Source organism: Crocuta crocuta, unplaced genomic scaffold (genome assembly GCF_008692635.1).
Source record: "Crocuta crocuta isolate KB4526 unplaced genomic scaffold, BGI_CrCroc_1.0 scaffold299, whole genome shotgun sequence".
Classification (NCBI taxonomy): domain Eukaryota; kingdom Metazoa; phylum Chordata; class Mammalia; order Carnivora; family Hyaenidae; genus Crocuta; species Crocuta crocuta.
Window position 1 is genome coordinate 1,155,428 of NW_027532747.1, and position 15,746 is coordinate 1,171,173.

A 15,746-nucleotide genomic window follows, 5' to 3' on the forward strand; every position below is an offset into this window, starting at 1 on the left:
CCCGCCCTGCAATTTCTATGCCAATGGCGTCTGGGATTTTAATGTCAACTTATTCATCTTTTTTCCAGAATCATACTTACTGAAACTGAAGAATACAGCTTATTAATTTCCCTGCTTACTAGTCCCTCTTGCATCCCACGTCTTCCTCCGAATTTCTTCTTGTTTTTTGTTTTCTTAAATCCCGGCTGAGAAACGTCTGTGCTTTCACTGCAGGTAACCAAACACTCAACTCCAACTGGCTTCATTAGCTTGTGGACAGTAAAGTTCAGAGAAAGCCCACACCTGAGGTCCAGTTGCATTAACCTCTCGTTCAGGCCCCTTTTCTCATTTCTCCGCCCTCCTCCCATCCCCCCACCCTTCCTGCGCAGGTGAAGCGGCTCCGGGATCTCCCCAACCTCCCGTCTATGCACCACCTGGTCCCGAGCCCCAGCGCACCTCTGGCTGGTTTTCGAACCCTAGACTCAGGTATTTCCTCTCCAAGCATGGAGGAGGCCTCCCCACTGTTTTCTCAGGTTCACCGGTGCTGCCAACGGAAGTCTGATGTCAGCCTTAATCCTGCTTTCCTCATGGGGTTCATCCCTCAGATGGTTTCTGGAACCTTCTCTTGCTCACACCTCCTCCAGGTGTGTGGGGTTGCGTCCGGCTCAGGATTCGCGTGTTTCTTCAGGGCGGGGAAGTCAGCCAGTTGACATACACCGCTATCGCCCAAATATTCTGTTCTTCCGTGTTAGACGTCCCTACGTGGGTGTGAGTAGTTTTCAAACCTTTCGCCTTTCTTTTGCCACGTTCTGGGGGCTCCCTCCGCCCAAGCCCCGAGTTTGCTGATTTGCTCGTCAGTCCTGTCCCTCCCGCGAGTCACATCACATAATTGTGTATTCCAACAACCTTTTCCTTTCCAGCATCTTCTAATTGGCTTTTTATGTGAAGTACATGTTATCGTGTCAGAGATAGCCTATCACCCCCTATCTCTCTGAGGATATTAATTATGCTCTTTAAAATTCTTTTCCTGAATGTTCTATGGCTTCTTATTTCCTTGGTGTGACTTCTCACACCCCCCCCTTTTTTTTTTTTGCTCCTTCGCTGTGTCCAGTAGCAGTTATGCATCTCAGGATTGAAAAATCTGGTGGTGGTGAAGGCGTACGTACACTGACTGTGCCTTCCCAAAATCCATGTTGGAATCCTAACCCCTGTGTGATGGTATTCGGAGGCTGAGCCCTCGTGAGTGGGATTAGTGCCCTTATAAAAGGGGTCCCAGAGAGCGCCCACACCCCTCCTCCTGCCGCCCTCACCCCTCCAGCCGCGTGAGGACACGAGACAGCTATCTATAAACTAGACAGTGGGTTCTCACAAAGAATCTGCCGGCGATCCTGCACTCCCAGCCCCCGGAACTATGAGATATAAATGTCTGTTGTTTATAAACCTCCCAGACTGTGCTATTTATTATAGCAGCCCGAACAGACTGAGACAGGAGAGGACGAGAGGAGTTTGGGGATTTATTTCAGCAAGCACAGAGGGATCAAACTCATGTACATCTTTGGTAAAACAAAAGGAGGCGACATCGGAGGGGCATGGGAAGCGGACATGGGATCAGACTCACAGGCTCAGTCTGAACAACACGGGGGGGGCGGCTGAGTGGGGACAGAAATGGGGACTTGGCTTTGGGCTGGGACTGACGCCCAGCCCAGACAGACTCTGGTGGGAAGTGATGGAGGTCAGTGCGCAATGTGGGTAAAAAATTCTGGGACCCCGTACACAAAGGTACCGGACGGGGTCTGTGTAAAGAGCAAACTAGAACCCTCCGGGGGTCGGAACCCTAGGCAGGGATAGACGGCTGAAGTGGGGGAATTCGTGAGGACCCAGTACCCGGAGGCATCGGGCACCACCTGGATTCCGACCCCAGGCTGCACTGCGTGGAGGCCTGCGTCTTGGCCGTGCCCCGTCGCTGCCCCAGTAGAAGCGAAGGATGGGGCCTGCCTGGCTTCTCCTTCCACACGGTGTCTGGGCTCGGCACGGTGATCCGACTCCACACGCAGACTGGGTCTGGGCACGCGTCTCTCTCTGGGAAGGTCTGACCCCCTGAGGTGACCTCGCTCGGCCTGCTGGCTTCGTCCTTCACGGGGGCCTTGGTCTCTCTGTCCGACGTCATCTGTAAAAGCTGGGGTCACGTATCTCATGGGCTTCACAACAGCCACGGGTTTTGAGGGCTGGCCTGGCTTTGCCGCCTGGCCATCGGCTTTCATGATGCCTTTACTTTCCATGGCGGAGCAGAGCCAGAACCTTCTGGTGCCTGAGAACGCACACCTGAGGCAAAAGAGAGAAGTAAAAAGTGGGAAGAAGAAATTAGAGCTTTTGGAGGAAGCTTTGGGGGCAGGATAATGGGGAGAGGGTACAAGGTGGCCAGGGGAGCCCCAAGTGCACCTGTTATGCGTAGCACTCTCACTGGTCATTTCAAGAAAATGTTTAAATTATTTTTTCAGTGTTTATTTATTTGAAAGAGAGACAGTAAGAGAGAATCTGAAGCAGGCTCCAGGCTCTGGGCTGTCAGCACAGAGCCTGATGTGGGGCTCGAACCCAAGAACCGTGAGATCATGACCTGATCTGAAGTCGGATGCTTAACCGACTGAGCCACCCAGGCGCCCCCCTCCCCTCCCTGGCTGGTCATTTCATCCATCTGACCTCCCCATGACTTATCCAGCTAGGTAATCGTCATCCCCATTTTCCTGATGGGTAAACTGATTCTAGATTCGCTTTGAATTCACTAGATTCAATTTGACTCAGAGGGACAGTCCCTGCCCTCACTAGGCTTAAACTTCAATACAAGAGACACTCAGGACAAAACAAAATAAAAGAAAATGTAATGTCACTAACAGGTCTCAGGGTGGAAAGTAAGGGAGGTAGGGGTCTTACAGCGGAGGTGGGGTTGAACCCAAAGGGCCTAGAATTCTATCGGAACTTAACCCGTGATAGGCTTCAGGTTTCTTTTTCATGAACTGAGATAGCCGACCCTTGGGGTGTTACAAAGGCTTGGTGGCTAAAAGCAAGTGCTTAGATTAGTGTCATCCTTGAATGTACTTGGGGGCAGGAGGCCCAGAAACTCTGGCTGGAGGAGTTAACATGAACCCATAAAGCCAGGACCTCTTCAGGAAGGAGCAGCCTTGCAAGGCAAGGGTGGAGAGGGAGGGAAGATTTTCAGAGGGATGGAGACTGGGAGCAGTCTTCGCCTGGGCTAGCTGTTGGGCTCGCCCAGCAGGAGGGAGAAGTTCATAGAGACCCCTTTAAGCTAAGCCAAGTTTTAGTCTATCCTCAGATCAAAGGAAAGCCATTGAAAGGTTTTAAGGAAGGGAGCAAGTCATCCTTTGGATTTCAGAAAGAGAAGTGTGGACAGAGGAGGGAGGGGGTAGTCCCTGGAGGTGGGAAGGCTGGAAAGAGTTGCAGCCCTCTAGGAAGGTGTGAAGAGGTACGGGGACCACAGGGGTCCCCTGAAGGCAGGGTAAATGAAAGGGGGTATTGAGGGCCCCAATGCCGTTTGTCTGCAGGGCACTCTCCTAACTCTTTCCAATCCTATCATAATATGCAAACCATGTTCTCCTTTGTTGACCCAGATTTAGCTCCAGTAGAAGTGGGCCAGTGGGGAGGGAGGTGTGAGATCATTCACTGACCAAGGAAAGTCTGAACTGATAAATCCCCCAAATTCAGGAACACTAAAAAAAATCAGTTATGATAAACAATCAAATAGAGGAAAACAGCAAAATGCAATCCCAGGCCATCCATAAAAGGGAAAAATCGAATGATCCTTATACATATAGGATGTTAAACCTCCCTTATAAGGAAGCAATCCGAATTAAAGGAAAGGTTGTACCATTGCTATGCATCTACTGGACTTGTAAAGATGACAAGATTTAGGACCCTCAGTGTATGGACGGAAATGTTATGGTGAACGATTTCACAATAGCTATAAAATTTTAATGCCCTCCAGAAAGGGAATATGATGGGGGTACTTGGTTTATCACAGATCACGAAGCTGCATCCCAGCCACAAGAATGAAGACAGTGTGGTGTTCAAACAGAGATAAATGACTGAGCAATAGACTGGAATAGACAGCCCAGACTGGAAACCCATCTATGGAAATGTAGCTGATGACAGAGCTGGCATTGGATAGCATCTGAATGGCGTTGGATAGCATCTGCAGTCTAAGAGAAAAAAAAAACAAACCAAGAAAGTGGCACATGGGGTTCCCCAATTTGGCAGCCCTGCCGAATTCTGCAGAGCCCAGTCAACAGGCCCCATTTGTTAGCCCAGAGCTGCCATTCAGCTTCTCAGGGTCCCTTTTTCAATACGAGCGGCCAACAAGGGGTCATCAACCTCAGAAGAGAGACTAACATGAGACAGGAAACCGACAAAAACAAAAGCAACTAGCAAGAAGTAGCTTATCCCATAGGTGAAAATTTCAAAAAATATATATCATTAATACCTTTCAAGAGAGAAGAGAAGAAATGATGCCCATGATTCAATTACAAGATACTTTCATTTTATTTTTTTTACTGTTTGTTTGTTTATTTAGAGAAAGTGAGAGAGCATGAGCAAGGGAGGGGCAGAGGGAGAGGGAGAGAGAGGGAGAGAGAGAGAGAGAGAGAGAGAGAGAATCCCAAGTTGACTCAATGCCATCAGCACAGAGCCAGACATGGGACTCCATTCCACCGGTTGTGAGATCGCAACCTTAGCTGAAAATCAAGAGTCAGACACTCAACCAACTGAGCCACCCAGGCACCCAATTAAAAGGCACTTTTAAAAGAAGCATTCAGAGGGGCGCCTGGGTGGCTTAGTCGGTTAAGCGTCCGACTGTCGCTTAGGTCATGATCTCGCGGTTCGTGGGTTCGGGCCCCGCGTCGGGCTCTGTGCTGACTGCCAGCTCAGAGCCTGGAGCCTGTTTCATTCTGTGACTCCCTCTCTCTCTGACCCTCCCCTGTTCACACTGTNTCCGTGGATATTTTGAACAATAAAGTTGAGGAAATCCCCCAAGAGAAAAGGATAAAAATGAAAAATAAGGGGATAAAATAAAAAGAAAATTAGAGGCATAGTATTACCAAAGTTAATTATAAAAAATTTTTTTTTGAGTTCTGAAAACAAAGAGAAGATTCTAAAAACTTTCATAGAGAGAGAGATAGAGAGATAGAAGGAAGAAGTGTCTTCAAAATTCTGAGGGAAAAGGATTTCCCACCTAAAATTCAATACCCAACCAAACTATCATGAACCAGGAAGGGTAGAACAAAGATACTTTTAAACATGCAAGGTCTCAAAGAATTTTTTTGGATACATGTTTCCTCAGGAATGCTACTAGAAGATTTGCTCCACCAAAGAGAGAGAAAAAGAAAGAGAAAACGACTAAGAGGGTATAAAATTCCAAAGTGGGGAAGGAATTCCCCAGATGATGGTCAAGAGAGGTCCTAAGATGGCAGCCTGGGAGTTGGCTAAGAGGAGCCAGTCTAGGCTGGAGCAGGGTAAAAGGGTGTGGCAGTAATGCCACCGGAAGATGAAACTGATAAGTACCCGGTTAAGTCTGAATTTAAACAATGGGTAAGAGTGACAGTGGATTAGTGGTCAATCAGCAACTAAAAGCCCAAGTATTAAGTTTTGAAAATCCAAGGTGTACTCGAGGAAGAAGTAATCCTGGTCGACCAGATGATCCCATTTTGAATGTGAAATTCTGGGGGGATGTGGGGGGCCGAAGGGGTGTGTGGCTGGAATGCGTGGGCAGGGCGAGGGTGCCTGGCGGTGAGGAGGGTGGGAATGGGGGAACTAAGGCTAATTACTTCTCTCCCATAGAGCGAAGACCATAAATAAAGTCTAAAATGGAAAAACAAGTTAGAAACAGTGTAAACATGGTATTTAGAAAACAGAAAGTGATGTTAAAAGAAGCGAAATGGGTGAAAATGGTGGTCTCTGAGGTGTGAAAAGTTGGGGAGTAGCAGAGGCGGCTGTTTTTCCTCAGGTGCCTTATTGGGACCTCTAAGTGACCTAAGTAAATGCCAAAAAGTAAAATAAAAACCAGGAAATTGTTCAAAAGAAAGTAACTGAGGGCGCCTGGCACAGTCGGTTAAGCCTCTGACTCCGTGTCGGCTCAGGTCTTGACCTTGGCGTTGGTGGGACGGAGCCCCGCGCTGGGGGAGCCTATTTGGGATTCTCTGTCTCTGTTTCTCCTCCACCACCCCCCACTGAAAATAAATAAACTTTAAAAACAAAAAGGGGCACCGGACACTTACCTGACGTCCCGCTGTTGGATTCTTCGCAGCTGGCTCTGGAAAACTGGAGAGCAGGATACCCTTTCAGGAGGCGCGTCCAAGGGGCCGGGGGTCCAGAAGTGTCCACAGACCTCAGTCTTCAGACGTCCTTCCTCCGAGCCTCCAGGAAGCCTACTGGATTTTTGGCCATCGCATTCCCCTTTTGTAAGACGGTGCCCGTTACCCTGGCACATGATTGGATAGACGTAGGGGTAGGTGGAGCCAAGGTGGACACGGCTGGCTTCACTTGGGAAGAGTTTACTGGACTGGAGTTTTCCATTGGCCAAAGGGGCCCGCCATAAGTGAATCCTTCATAGACGTGCACGCCCCCATTGACTGATCTGATCAGTACAGAAAAAATGCAGGGTTAACGTTGTGCTAAGTGCCCATGAGAGGGAGAGGTCACAGAGTGATTAATAAAATTGGATTGGGTCTGGGGCTGCGCGTCAAAGAGAAGGGTATTTGGGCCGAAATTGGAGGGACTGGGAGGCACGAACCAGGCCGGGTAGAGCAGGGAGGGAAGAGAGGACCGATGAGGAAGAGCCCCTCCAAGGTGAAGGGAGCCCGGTTCTTTCCAGGGATGGGGGGGAGGCGGCTCCGACTGGGGGGCGGTGGCTGATGAAGTGGGCAGACCACCCAGGTGGTAGCGGCAACAGAGAACCACAGGAGGGTTTCAGGCAGAGGGTGGCGCAGGGGATGGGATTAACATTTCAAAAGCGATCGCCCCGGCTGTGAAATGGAGAGGCCTTGAGTGCCAAGCTTACAACAGGAGGCCACGCCCTCCTCTGTGTTGAGCTAGTGTCTGATGAGATGAGGCCGGTGGGCAGTAGAGAAGGGAAACGTTCCACGGTTAGGGAGAACTTTACAGGCCAGGACCAGTGCTGTGAAGGTCTCAACATGCCCTGGAGGGGAAGGGACTGTTCAGCTGGGAGTGCCGGGGATGAGGACGGAAGATGTGCCACGAACCTCGTCTACTGGGATGATTATAAGCTTGGTTTGCACACGCTGGGTTAAAGGGGCTTTTCTTTCTTTAAGTTTCTTTGTTTTGAGAGAGAGCGGGCGGGGGAGGGGCAGAAAGAGAGAGACTCTCAAGTAGTCTCAACACTCAATGTGGAGCCCAACTTGGGGCTCGATCCCACAAGCCTGGGATCATGACCTGAGCCGAAATCCAGAATCAGCCATTCAACCAACTGAGCCACCCAGGTGCCCCTATCATTTTATTTTCGAGGTGACTTTCTGAGGTGTAATAATTCTCTATGTCTACACCAAGGCCTTTGGTGGACCATGAGTATATTCGGTATTGTGAATATATTCCCCCAGTCTGTGGTTTGCCTTTTCATTGTCTTAACGGTGTCCATCATCAAACAGAAAATTGTAACTTTAATGAAGCCCAGTGTCTCAGGGTGAGATTTCCAAGGAGCCGAATCTGGAAGGGAAATCAGAGCTAAGGAGGTTGATGAGCGTGCGTTTTCGGGGGGTGGGGGGAGGCAGCAGGACCCGGCGGTCTCAGCCTTATGCTCCCACTGACCTGGAGGAGCCCACAGCCGTCCGTGGGGGCTGAGAGCCAGCTGAGGGGTGCAACTCTAGCAGCTGGGCTCATAATTCCTCTACTTCTGAGCAAGCATCTGGGTGGCAGACCGCAGTGTCCACTGCATAAAATGTACCAATATTTTCTTGTATAATTCATGGGGGTTTTGTTTTTGTTTGTGTTTTCTTAGTGTCTTATCTAGATCTAAGGTCATGATCTAAGGTCACAAAGAGATTTTCCCGGATTTTCTTCTAGAGCCTGGAGCCTGCTTCAGACTCTTCGTCTCCCTCTTTGTCTGCCCCTCCGCCACTCAGGCTCTGTCTCTCTCTCTCTCAAAAATAAATAAACACTGAACAATTTTTCAAAAGAAATTAAAAATCACAAATATATTGTCTTGGGGCTGTTGTGAAGTTTTATTTTATATGCTCATTTGCTCTCTACAATTCTGACCCCTTTGGGTTATGGTGCCTGGATGTCTTTGCCTGTCTGGTCTCTAGTTATGGAATTGCCTTTTTCATTCTGCTACTTCTGAGCATCTTTGAAATTTGCATAATGTTGCTTCATTCCAGCTTTTTTTTTTAGGTCTGTAATTTGTTGATTGTATTTAACTACAGAGTTCTGTTGTGATGTTTACTGTATTATAAAGCTCCTAGGTCATGGGATGGGTGTGCTATAAATCAATAAATGATGACTTGGAGGCTGGGAGAAAAGCTCTGGGGCCCAGAAGTCCAAAATAGGTCTCACTGAGCTACAATCAGGGTGTCGATAGGGCTTTGCTCCTTCTGGAGGCTCTAGGGGACGAGCTGTTTCCTTGCCTTTTCCAGCTTCTAGAAGCTGTCTGCATGCCTTAGCTCACGGCCATACCCTCCGTCTTCAAAGCCGGCAGTGTAGCAAAAATACTCTAGGGGTCCCCCATTGATGATTAGCTGGGGGGCAAGTGCAATGAAGAGGAACCGTGGGACGCGTGTCTTTTGCCAGTTGCAAAAAAATATATTTCCTTCTCCCGTTTCCGAAAATTAATTGCATAGAAGGATTTTGCTCCTGTTGTGAATTTTTTTGCATGCCATTTTAAGGGAAAATGTGTATAGGGGTAAAGGAGGCAGGACAGAAAAGTAGATCGGGAATGTGATGACTGTCCTGTGTGCCCATCACCGGTATCACTAGTTACCAACCCACGGCCAGTCCTACTTGATGCCTACCCTGACACTCCTTCAGTGCTGGTGATTTCAACACCTGGGGTCTTGAAGCAAATCCCAGGCATGATGCCATTTAAGCCATAAATATTTCATTATGTATCTCTAAGTGGTAAGAGCTCTTTTCATAAAACGTAGCCATGGTAAGGGTAAAATACAAGAAATGAAGACAATCCAGTTAAGAGAAGGGGACTAAAGATCCAAGAGCAGAGGCAACCATCAGAATCTGAGACTGAGGTGAGTGTGTGTATCTGAAGTTGTTGCCTAGTGGTTTCTATTGTCTCTATTTTCTCAGTGCAGGTAGAACATTCCGGAACCCGAGGGAAATGCTGGGAAAGAAACACGTTATGGTAATTCACATGCGCTGTCACAATGGAAATCCTCCTCCACCAATCCCAGTGGTTTAGCCTAAGTCTCAGGCGAAGGTCAGTGTGAATTGGGTAGACGTCCTGCCTGAAACGCAAGGTCTCTGTCTAACCTCCGTTCCCATTTCATTGGCCCCTTCCAGTCACATGGCTCAAACTAAGTGCCTGTGGCAGGGAGGAGAACCCGGACGTTGGGTGTGGCCCAACTTGCTATCCCACAGGGGGTCTGTGCCTGGACGTTGGGTGTGGCCCAACTTGCTATCCCACAGGAGGTTTGTGCCGAGAGATCGTTTTGGAAGCTTTGACCACTTCAATGACACACACGCACGCACACACAATTTTCTTAAACATTTGGGGCTGTGCTACTGGGTAGAGGTCAACTGTGTAGACCCTGGAGGGGCTGTTTCTGGGTTGCAATTCCAACGCTGCTACTCCTTACACATGACCTTGCGTGAATCATCTAACTACTCTAAGCCTTAATTTATCCATTTGCACATTAGAGATTAGTAATGGTATCCACATCACGGAGATTTTTCTGAGGATAAATTGAAATAATGGGTGGCATAATGAAACAACAATGGATAATATTGTTTGTAGGCAAACAAATATTATTCTTCTTATTATCATATTCAAATGATGCTGTTTATCTAAGAAACCCAAGAATAAGAAAATTAATAAACGTCCTTAGTTGTATACCGTTACTAACCAACAACATGGCAGAACGAGCCTGTGTGGACCCTGCCCTCTTACACATACACCCAGAATAGAGATGTTGGAAAATGTAGCAAGAAAATGTTGGCAAATATACAGCCGGGATTGAAAGACAAACCAGGGAATGTTTGTGTGTCATTAATAAAATAATTGATGTCATGGCGACCCTCATGAATATAAGGGTTCAGAAATAAGTCTTGGAGGACAGAGGTAGAATGTTTTTTTTTTAATGTTTATTTATTTATTTTGAGAGAGAGAGAGAAAGCTTGAGCATGTGAGTAGGGGTGGGGCAGAGAGAGAGAGAGAGAGAGAGAGAATCCCAAGCAGGCTCTGCTCCACCAGCACAGGGCTCGAACTCATGAACTGCGTGATCGTGACCTGAGCCCAAACCAAGAACCAGGTGCTTAACCAAGTGAGCCATCCAGGTGCCCCTGAAGTTTTAATGTTGCCTCTAGAATGGAGACTTGACCTTGCACCCCCACATTTGAGAGCCAGAGGAGAGACTTCAGTTGAGATCTGGGATCCTGGAAAAAAAATGCCCTTCAGTGACAAGGAAACTAAAGTACATATTCCCAGCAGCTCAGAGAAGCAACAAAGAGGCTTAAGTCTACTTAGACTTCAAACAAATTCTAGGGTCCTAATCATGGTGTGAGGTCTCAGTTTATACTAATTTATACTAATCAGTTTTTAAAAATCTTATCCAGTGCTCATGAAATCAGTTAGGCTAACTAGCTGAAGAAAACAAACATTTGCCTTTTAGCAATACACACACAGAACATGAGAATTCCCAAAAGAAAAACATAATTCTTGGTCAAGATGAGCTCATAAGCGAAAACTACAAATCACAAGGCCGATCTTACTTCTCTATCTATGCTCACCTCCTCAACACTCGATTCCCATGAAGCAAACTCTAGGCATCACACCATTTCAATCATAAGTATTGGAATACATACATCTAAAAGAGAAGGACTCCATACAAAATGTAATGAAGCGAGTCTCTGAGTGGGAAAGTCAGCTGGGGAAAAAAATAGGAAAGATTTGCATACCAAGAAATGGAAATAGAAAATTGGTCAGAAGTATAAACTCACATGCTTTAAATTATTAATGAGATAAAAATAAGGCTTAACACTTAAACAAAAACAGGGAAATGGGAACAGAGACGTGTACATTTAGACACGAAGCCAATGCAACTGCTAGAAATAGGTATAGTCATTGAAATTTAACATGAAGTGAATATGACAGAGTTTAAAGGTGCAGAATTCAAGTGCACTCCAGATGGAGAGGCAGAGAGGTAGGAGATAGGAAAGAGGTTAAGAGACGTGAAGGAGGCATGGAAGGCATCCAACAATCTCCTGAGAGAAGGGAGAAGAGTCCATAATCACTGAGAACATAGCTGAAGATTCTCCGGAACGGGGTAAGATTGGAATCCTCCGAGGGAAGAATCAGAAATTGCAAGCAGGATAAAAAAAAGAAGAAGAAGAAGAAGAAGAAGAAGAAATTTACACCCAAACATTACTTGTGGGAAAGTGTCAAAAACAAAAGGCAAAGAGAAAAGGCATAGAAGTAACCAGACCCCGAAAAAGGAAACACATTAGCTAAAAACAACTAATCCACTGACAATGACTATTATTGGCAGCAGAGGAGAAAAGCACGCAATGTAATAATACCTTCAGAGCGCTGAGACAAGATCACTGTCAAGTGGGACTCCCCTACCCAGCCAAACCATCCGCTGAGAAGCTAAAATAAAGAATTTTAAAGAGAAAATATGCAGAAAATTTATAGCTACATCCAGACTCTTGCTAAAAGAAGTTCTAAAGGATGCTGTCATGAAAAAAAAAATTCCAAAGGAAGGCATGAGATGCAAGGAACATGGTGAATAAGTAATTGATAAAAACCCACATAACCTTCAGTACAAAAAATAAATCATGATACCGGAGAGGGGGGCTTATCAGGTTGAATTAAACCCAAGAGCACATTAACCTGGCAGATGTGACAGTAGACAGAGCTAAAGCGCTGGGAGCCTGGGGTTTTTAAAATTTTGCTGCACATTCAAATAACTTGAGAAGTATTTTAAACCCCCGGTGCCCAGGCTGCGTTCCATACCGACTAGCAACTTCTGGGAGCGGAAGCCCGAACACGGGATCTTTTCTCATTTCCCGGGTGACACAGTGCGCAACTTGTCAGAATTGGTACTTCTTGCCAACCTTGGCTGTCAGGGAAATCACCTGAAGAGGTGTGTGTGTGTGTGTGTGTGTGTGAGTGTGTGTGTGTGTGAGTTCTAATGTTTATTTACTTTTGAGGGGGGGAAGGACAGAGAAAGAGGGAGACACAGAATCCGAAGCAGGCTCCAGGCTCCGAGCTGTCAGCACAGAGCCCGACGCGGGGCTGGAACTCACGGGCCGTGAGATCATGACCTGAGCCGAAGTCGGACGCTTCACCCACTGAGCCCCCAGGCGCCCCACTTGAAGAGCTTTTAAAACCATCGATGCCTGGGTCCCAAGCCCCCAGCAAAGATCTGGATGGAGCACGGCCATGGGAAAACCTCACAAGGAAGACACAAGCTTTCCTTCCCCGTGGAAGGGTTGTCTGTATTTGTAAAATACTGAGTCACCGGATACCCAACACGCAGGAGATGCAGTTTGGATCGTTCCTGAACCGTTCGGATTTAAACCTCTCCATTCCTCCGCCCAGGATGCAAACGCAGGGAAGCCTTCGCTGTGACACCATGTTGTTTAATGTTACAGGCATCACGCAAGGGCTTCTGAGTAGTAATTTGGTCCGCCACCAACCAAGAAAATGATAAGGACTTGGAGAAAACGAGAAGAGCAGCTTTCAGCTGCTAGATGTGGCAAACACAATAATTATATGTTTTCCCTTAAAAAAACACTTTAATATACTTGCAATACACATGTATAAAGAGTACTTCAATGTTTTTCTCCCAACTTTTTTTTTCCTCTGTGTAATTGGCGTGTGGCACACTGTCTTCTGGCTCTGGGAAAGATGTCAAATCAGCACGGGGCCACCGCTCCCCAGAATAGCCTTCGAGATACCACCAAAGGCAGACGGGAGGTCCATGGACTTGTCAAACCGGTGCCAGAGCAATGGGGCCCCCCCCACCCCTGAGCAACTGGCTGCAGGATTCGTCCCTGTGAACGGGCAGGGAGGTAGTGAGTCCCGAGTGAAAGAAGGCTGCATCTGCTTCCATGGAGGGAGGTGAGGAGGGGTATTGAGGGGTAACTCTAGCCTCGCCACATCGTCTTGAATAAACCATAGCCCGCTGGTCCCCACGGCGAGGCAGAAAGACAGCACTTGGCCACGTGGGCTGTTCTGAAATATACACGAGGCTCTTGCAGCTCAGTGAGAAAAAGGCAGGAAATCCAAGCAAACCATGAGCCAAAACTACGAGGGACTATCCACTGAAGGGGACAGAGAACGAGAGGGGGTGTGCTCGTTCCTTCCAGGTATCAAATGGAAACATCGCCTTAGTGAGATGCAGCTATAAACCCATCCGATGGCAAAAACCCAGATGCTGGAGAGCACAAGCTGGTAGAGTTCAGCAAAATTAGGTGAGTAGATGTGCGACTCTGCAACCCTGAGTGTTAATCCTGGTGACAGCCACACAAGGCTGAGAACCAAGGATGAGAAAGTTCGTCCGTCACTTCTGAGGGCTGGAAGGTGGAAGCAACCTATAGGCTCATTGCTGCGGATGCTGCCCGTAGCGCCGTGTACGAGGGAACGCTACAAATCGGTCCGACAAGTCAGGCTGCACGTGAGGAGGGCAATGTGGGCAGATCTTAAAGCACATACGATTGGGTAAAAAGGGGGAGAAACATAGTTAAATCTGTAATTTGAAGTTAGAATCCGTAAGTTGAGGGGCGCCTGGGTGGCTCAGCCAGTGAAGCGTCCGACTTTGGCTGAGGTCATGATCTCACGGTTCGTGGGTTCGAGCCCCGCGTCGGGCTCTGTGCTGCCAGCTCAGAGCCTGGAGCTGCTTCGGATTCTGTGTGTGTCTCTCTCTCTGCCTCTCCCCACCTCGAGCTCTGATTTTCTCTCTCTCTCAAGAATAAATAAACATTAAAAATTTTTTAATTAAAAAAAATCTGTAATTTGTAAATACGTACTTAAAGCAATCCTACTTGTTTTTCAAAAACACTTTGATTTCTCAACATGTAAACTGAACGCATCGGATTGGGCGCTTCCGGAGGAGGGGATGAAGGGAAAGCAAACCCAGACCGAGCCTCCTGTGAAATGATGGAGCCGGTCATGCTCCTGAGGTTTTATAAATTCACCCCCTGATGATCTTTTCCAAAGTTTACTTAGTTATCCCACCCCCTTTCACCCACGTTACTTTGTGATCAATTTTTCCTTTTGGAAAAAAATCCTTTTGGGGGTTCTGAATTATGTTAAAAGTAGCAAATTAGTTAAGGATGGGCTGACATGTATTTTTTTTAATTTTTAAATATTTATTTACTTTTGAGAGAGAAACAGAAAGAGGGGGTAAGGGACAGAGAGAGAGAGAGAGAGGGAGAGGCAGACACAGAATCTGAAGCAGCTCCAGGCTCTGAGCTGTCAGCACAGAGCCCGACGCGGGGCTCGAACTCAAACCACGAGATCGTGACCCGAGCGGAAGTCAGACGCCTCCCAGGTGCCCCGAGCTGACATATACTTTTAAATAAACTTTTTTTTTTTACCTTAGAGTAGTTTTAGATTTACAGAAAATTGCAAAGATAGAGTTCTCCTATACCCTACACCCAGTTCCCCACGACTAACCTCTGCCCTCAGTTACAATTAAGGTACATTTGTTACAATGAACAAAACAATGTCGATATGTTATTATTAACTAATGTCCATACTTGATTGGAATTCCCTTAGTTATTATGGAATGAAGCTTTTCTGTCCCACGGTGTCACGTCTTCTCAGGCTCCTCTCGGCCAGCACTGTCTCTCAGATTCCTCTAATATTTGATGACGTTGGCAGTTTAAAGGAACATTGGTCAGTGATTTTACAGAATGTCCCTCAGTTGAGATTTGTCTGATGCTTTTCTCATTATCAGACTGGGGATTGTGGTACGTGTTTTTGTGAGGAAGACGGGAGAGGTAAAGTGCCACTTTTATCACATCGTAGCAAGGGTGCATGTGATCAACATGATGGTCATGGTGATATCGACCTTGATCACCTGGCTGAGGTCATGTTTCAGATTTTAGCCCTTCTGATGTGTGCGTAACGGCATCTTGTTTTAAGTTGCATTTTCCTAATGACATTCGGGGTTCAGCATCTTTTTATATGGTTGTCACAACATTTAAAAAATATATTGGATGTTCTTATCTAGAAATAAAGCTCTCCATTGATTTTTTCAGCAAATATAGTCAATTTATTTATAACATTCTTCCTTTTTTTTTTTTTTTGGTAAATGTTATTTTCAAACCTTTTAAGTTTACTCTCCCTATAATGAATGGGATTGCCTTTGATGGCTGTTATCCAACTGGTTTCTTCACGTATGAGAATCACACCTCTTATTTATGGTTCATATGTAATTGAAGTAGCTCGGAACTGCAGGAAAATGTTACATAAAAATGATGGTAGCTAATATCCACATTTTATTCCTAACTCCTACTAGACTTTAGTGTCTGCTGGTGTGGGATTGAGTTTCTGAGGCTGGAGTTTCTCCTGA

At 46.7% G+C, this 15,746-nt stretch overlaps 1 protein-coding gene across 1 annotated transcript; it reads right to left on the reverse strand.

Moving 5' to 3' along the window:
* Positions 1–1,712: 1,712 nt before the first annotated feature.
* On the reverse strand, positions 1,713–6,429 carry PRR20G (proline rich 20G). The gene is given in 4 exon segments (XM_077780819.1): positions 1,713–2,267; positions 2,270–2,301; positions 6,261–6,303; positions 6,415–6,429. Coding segments are annotated over 4 exon segments (645 nt in total).
* Between the last annotated feature and the right edge of the window lie 9,317 nt (positions 6,430–15,746).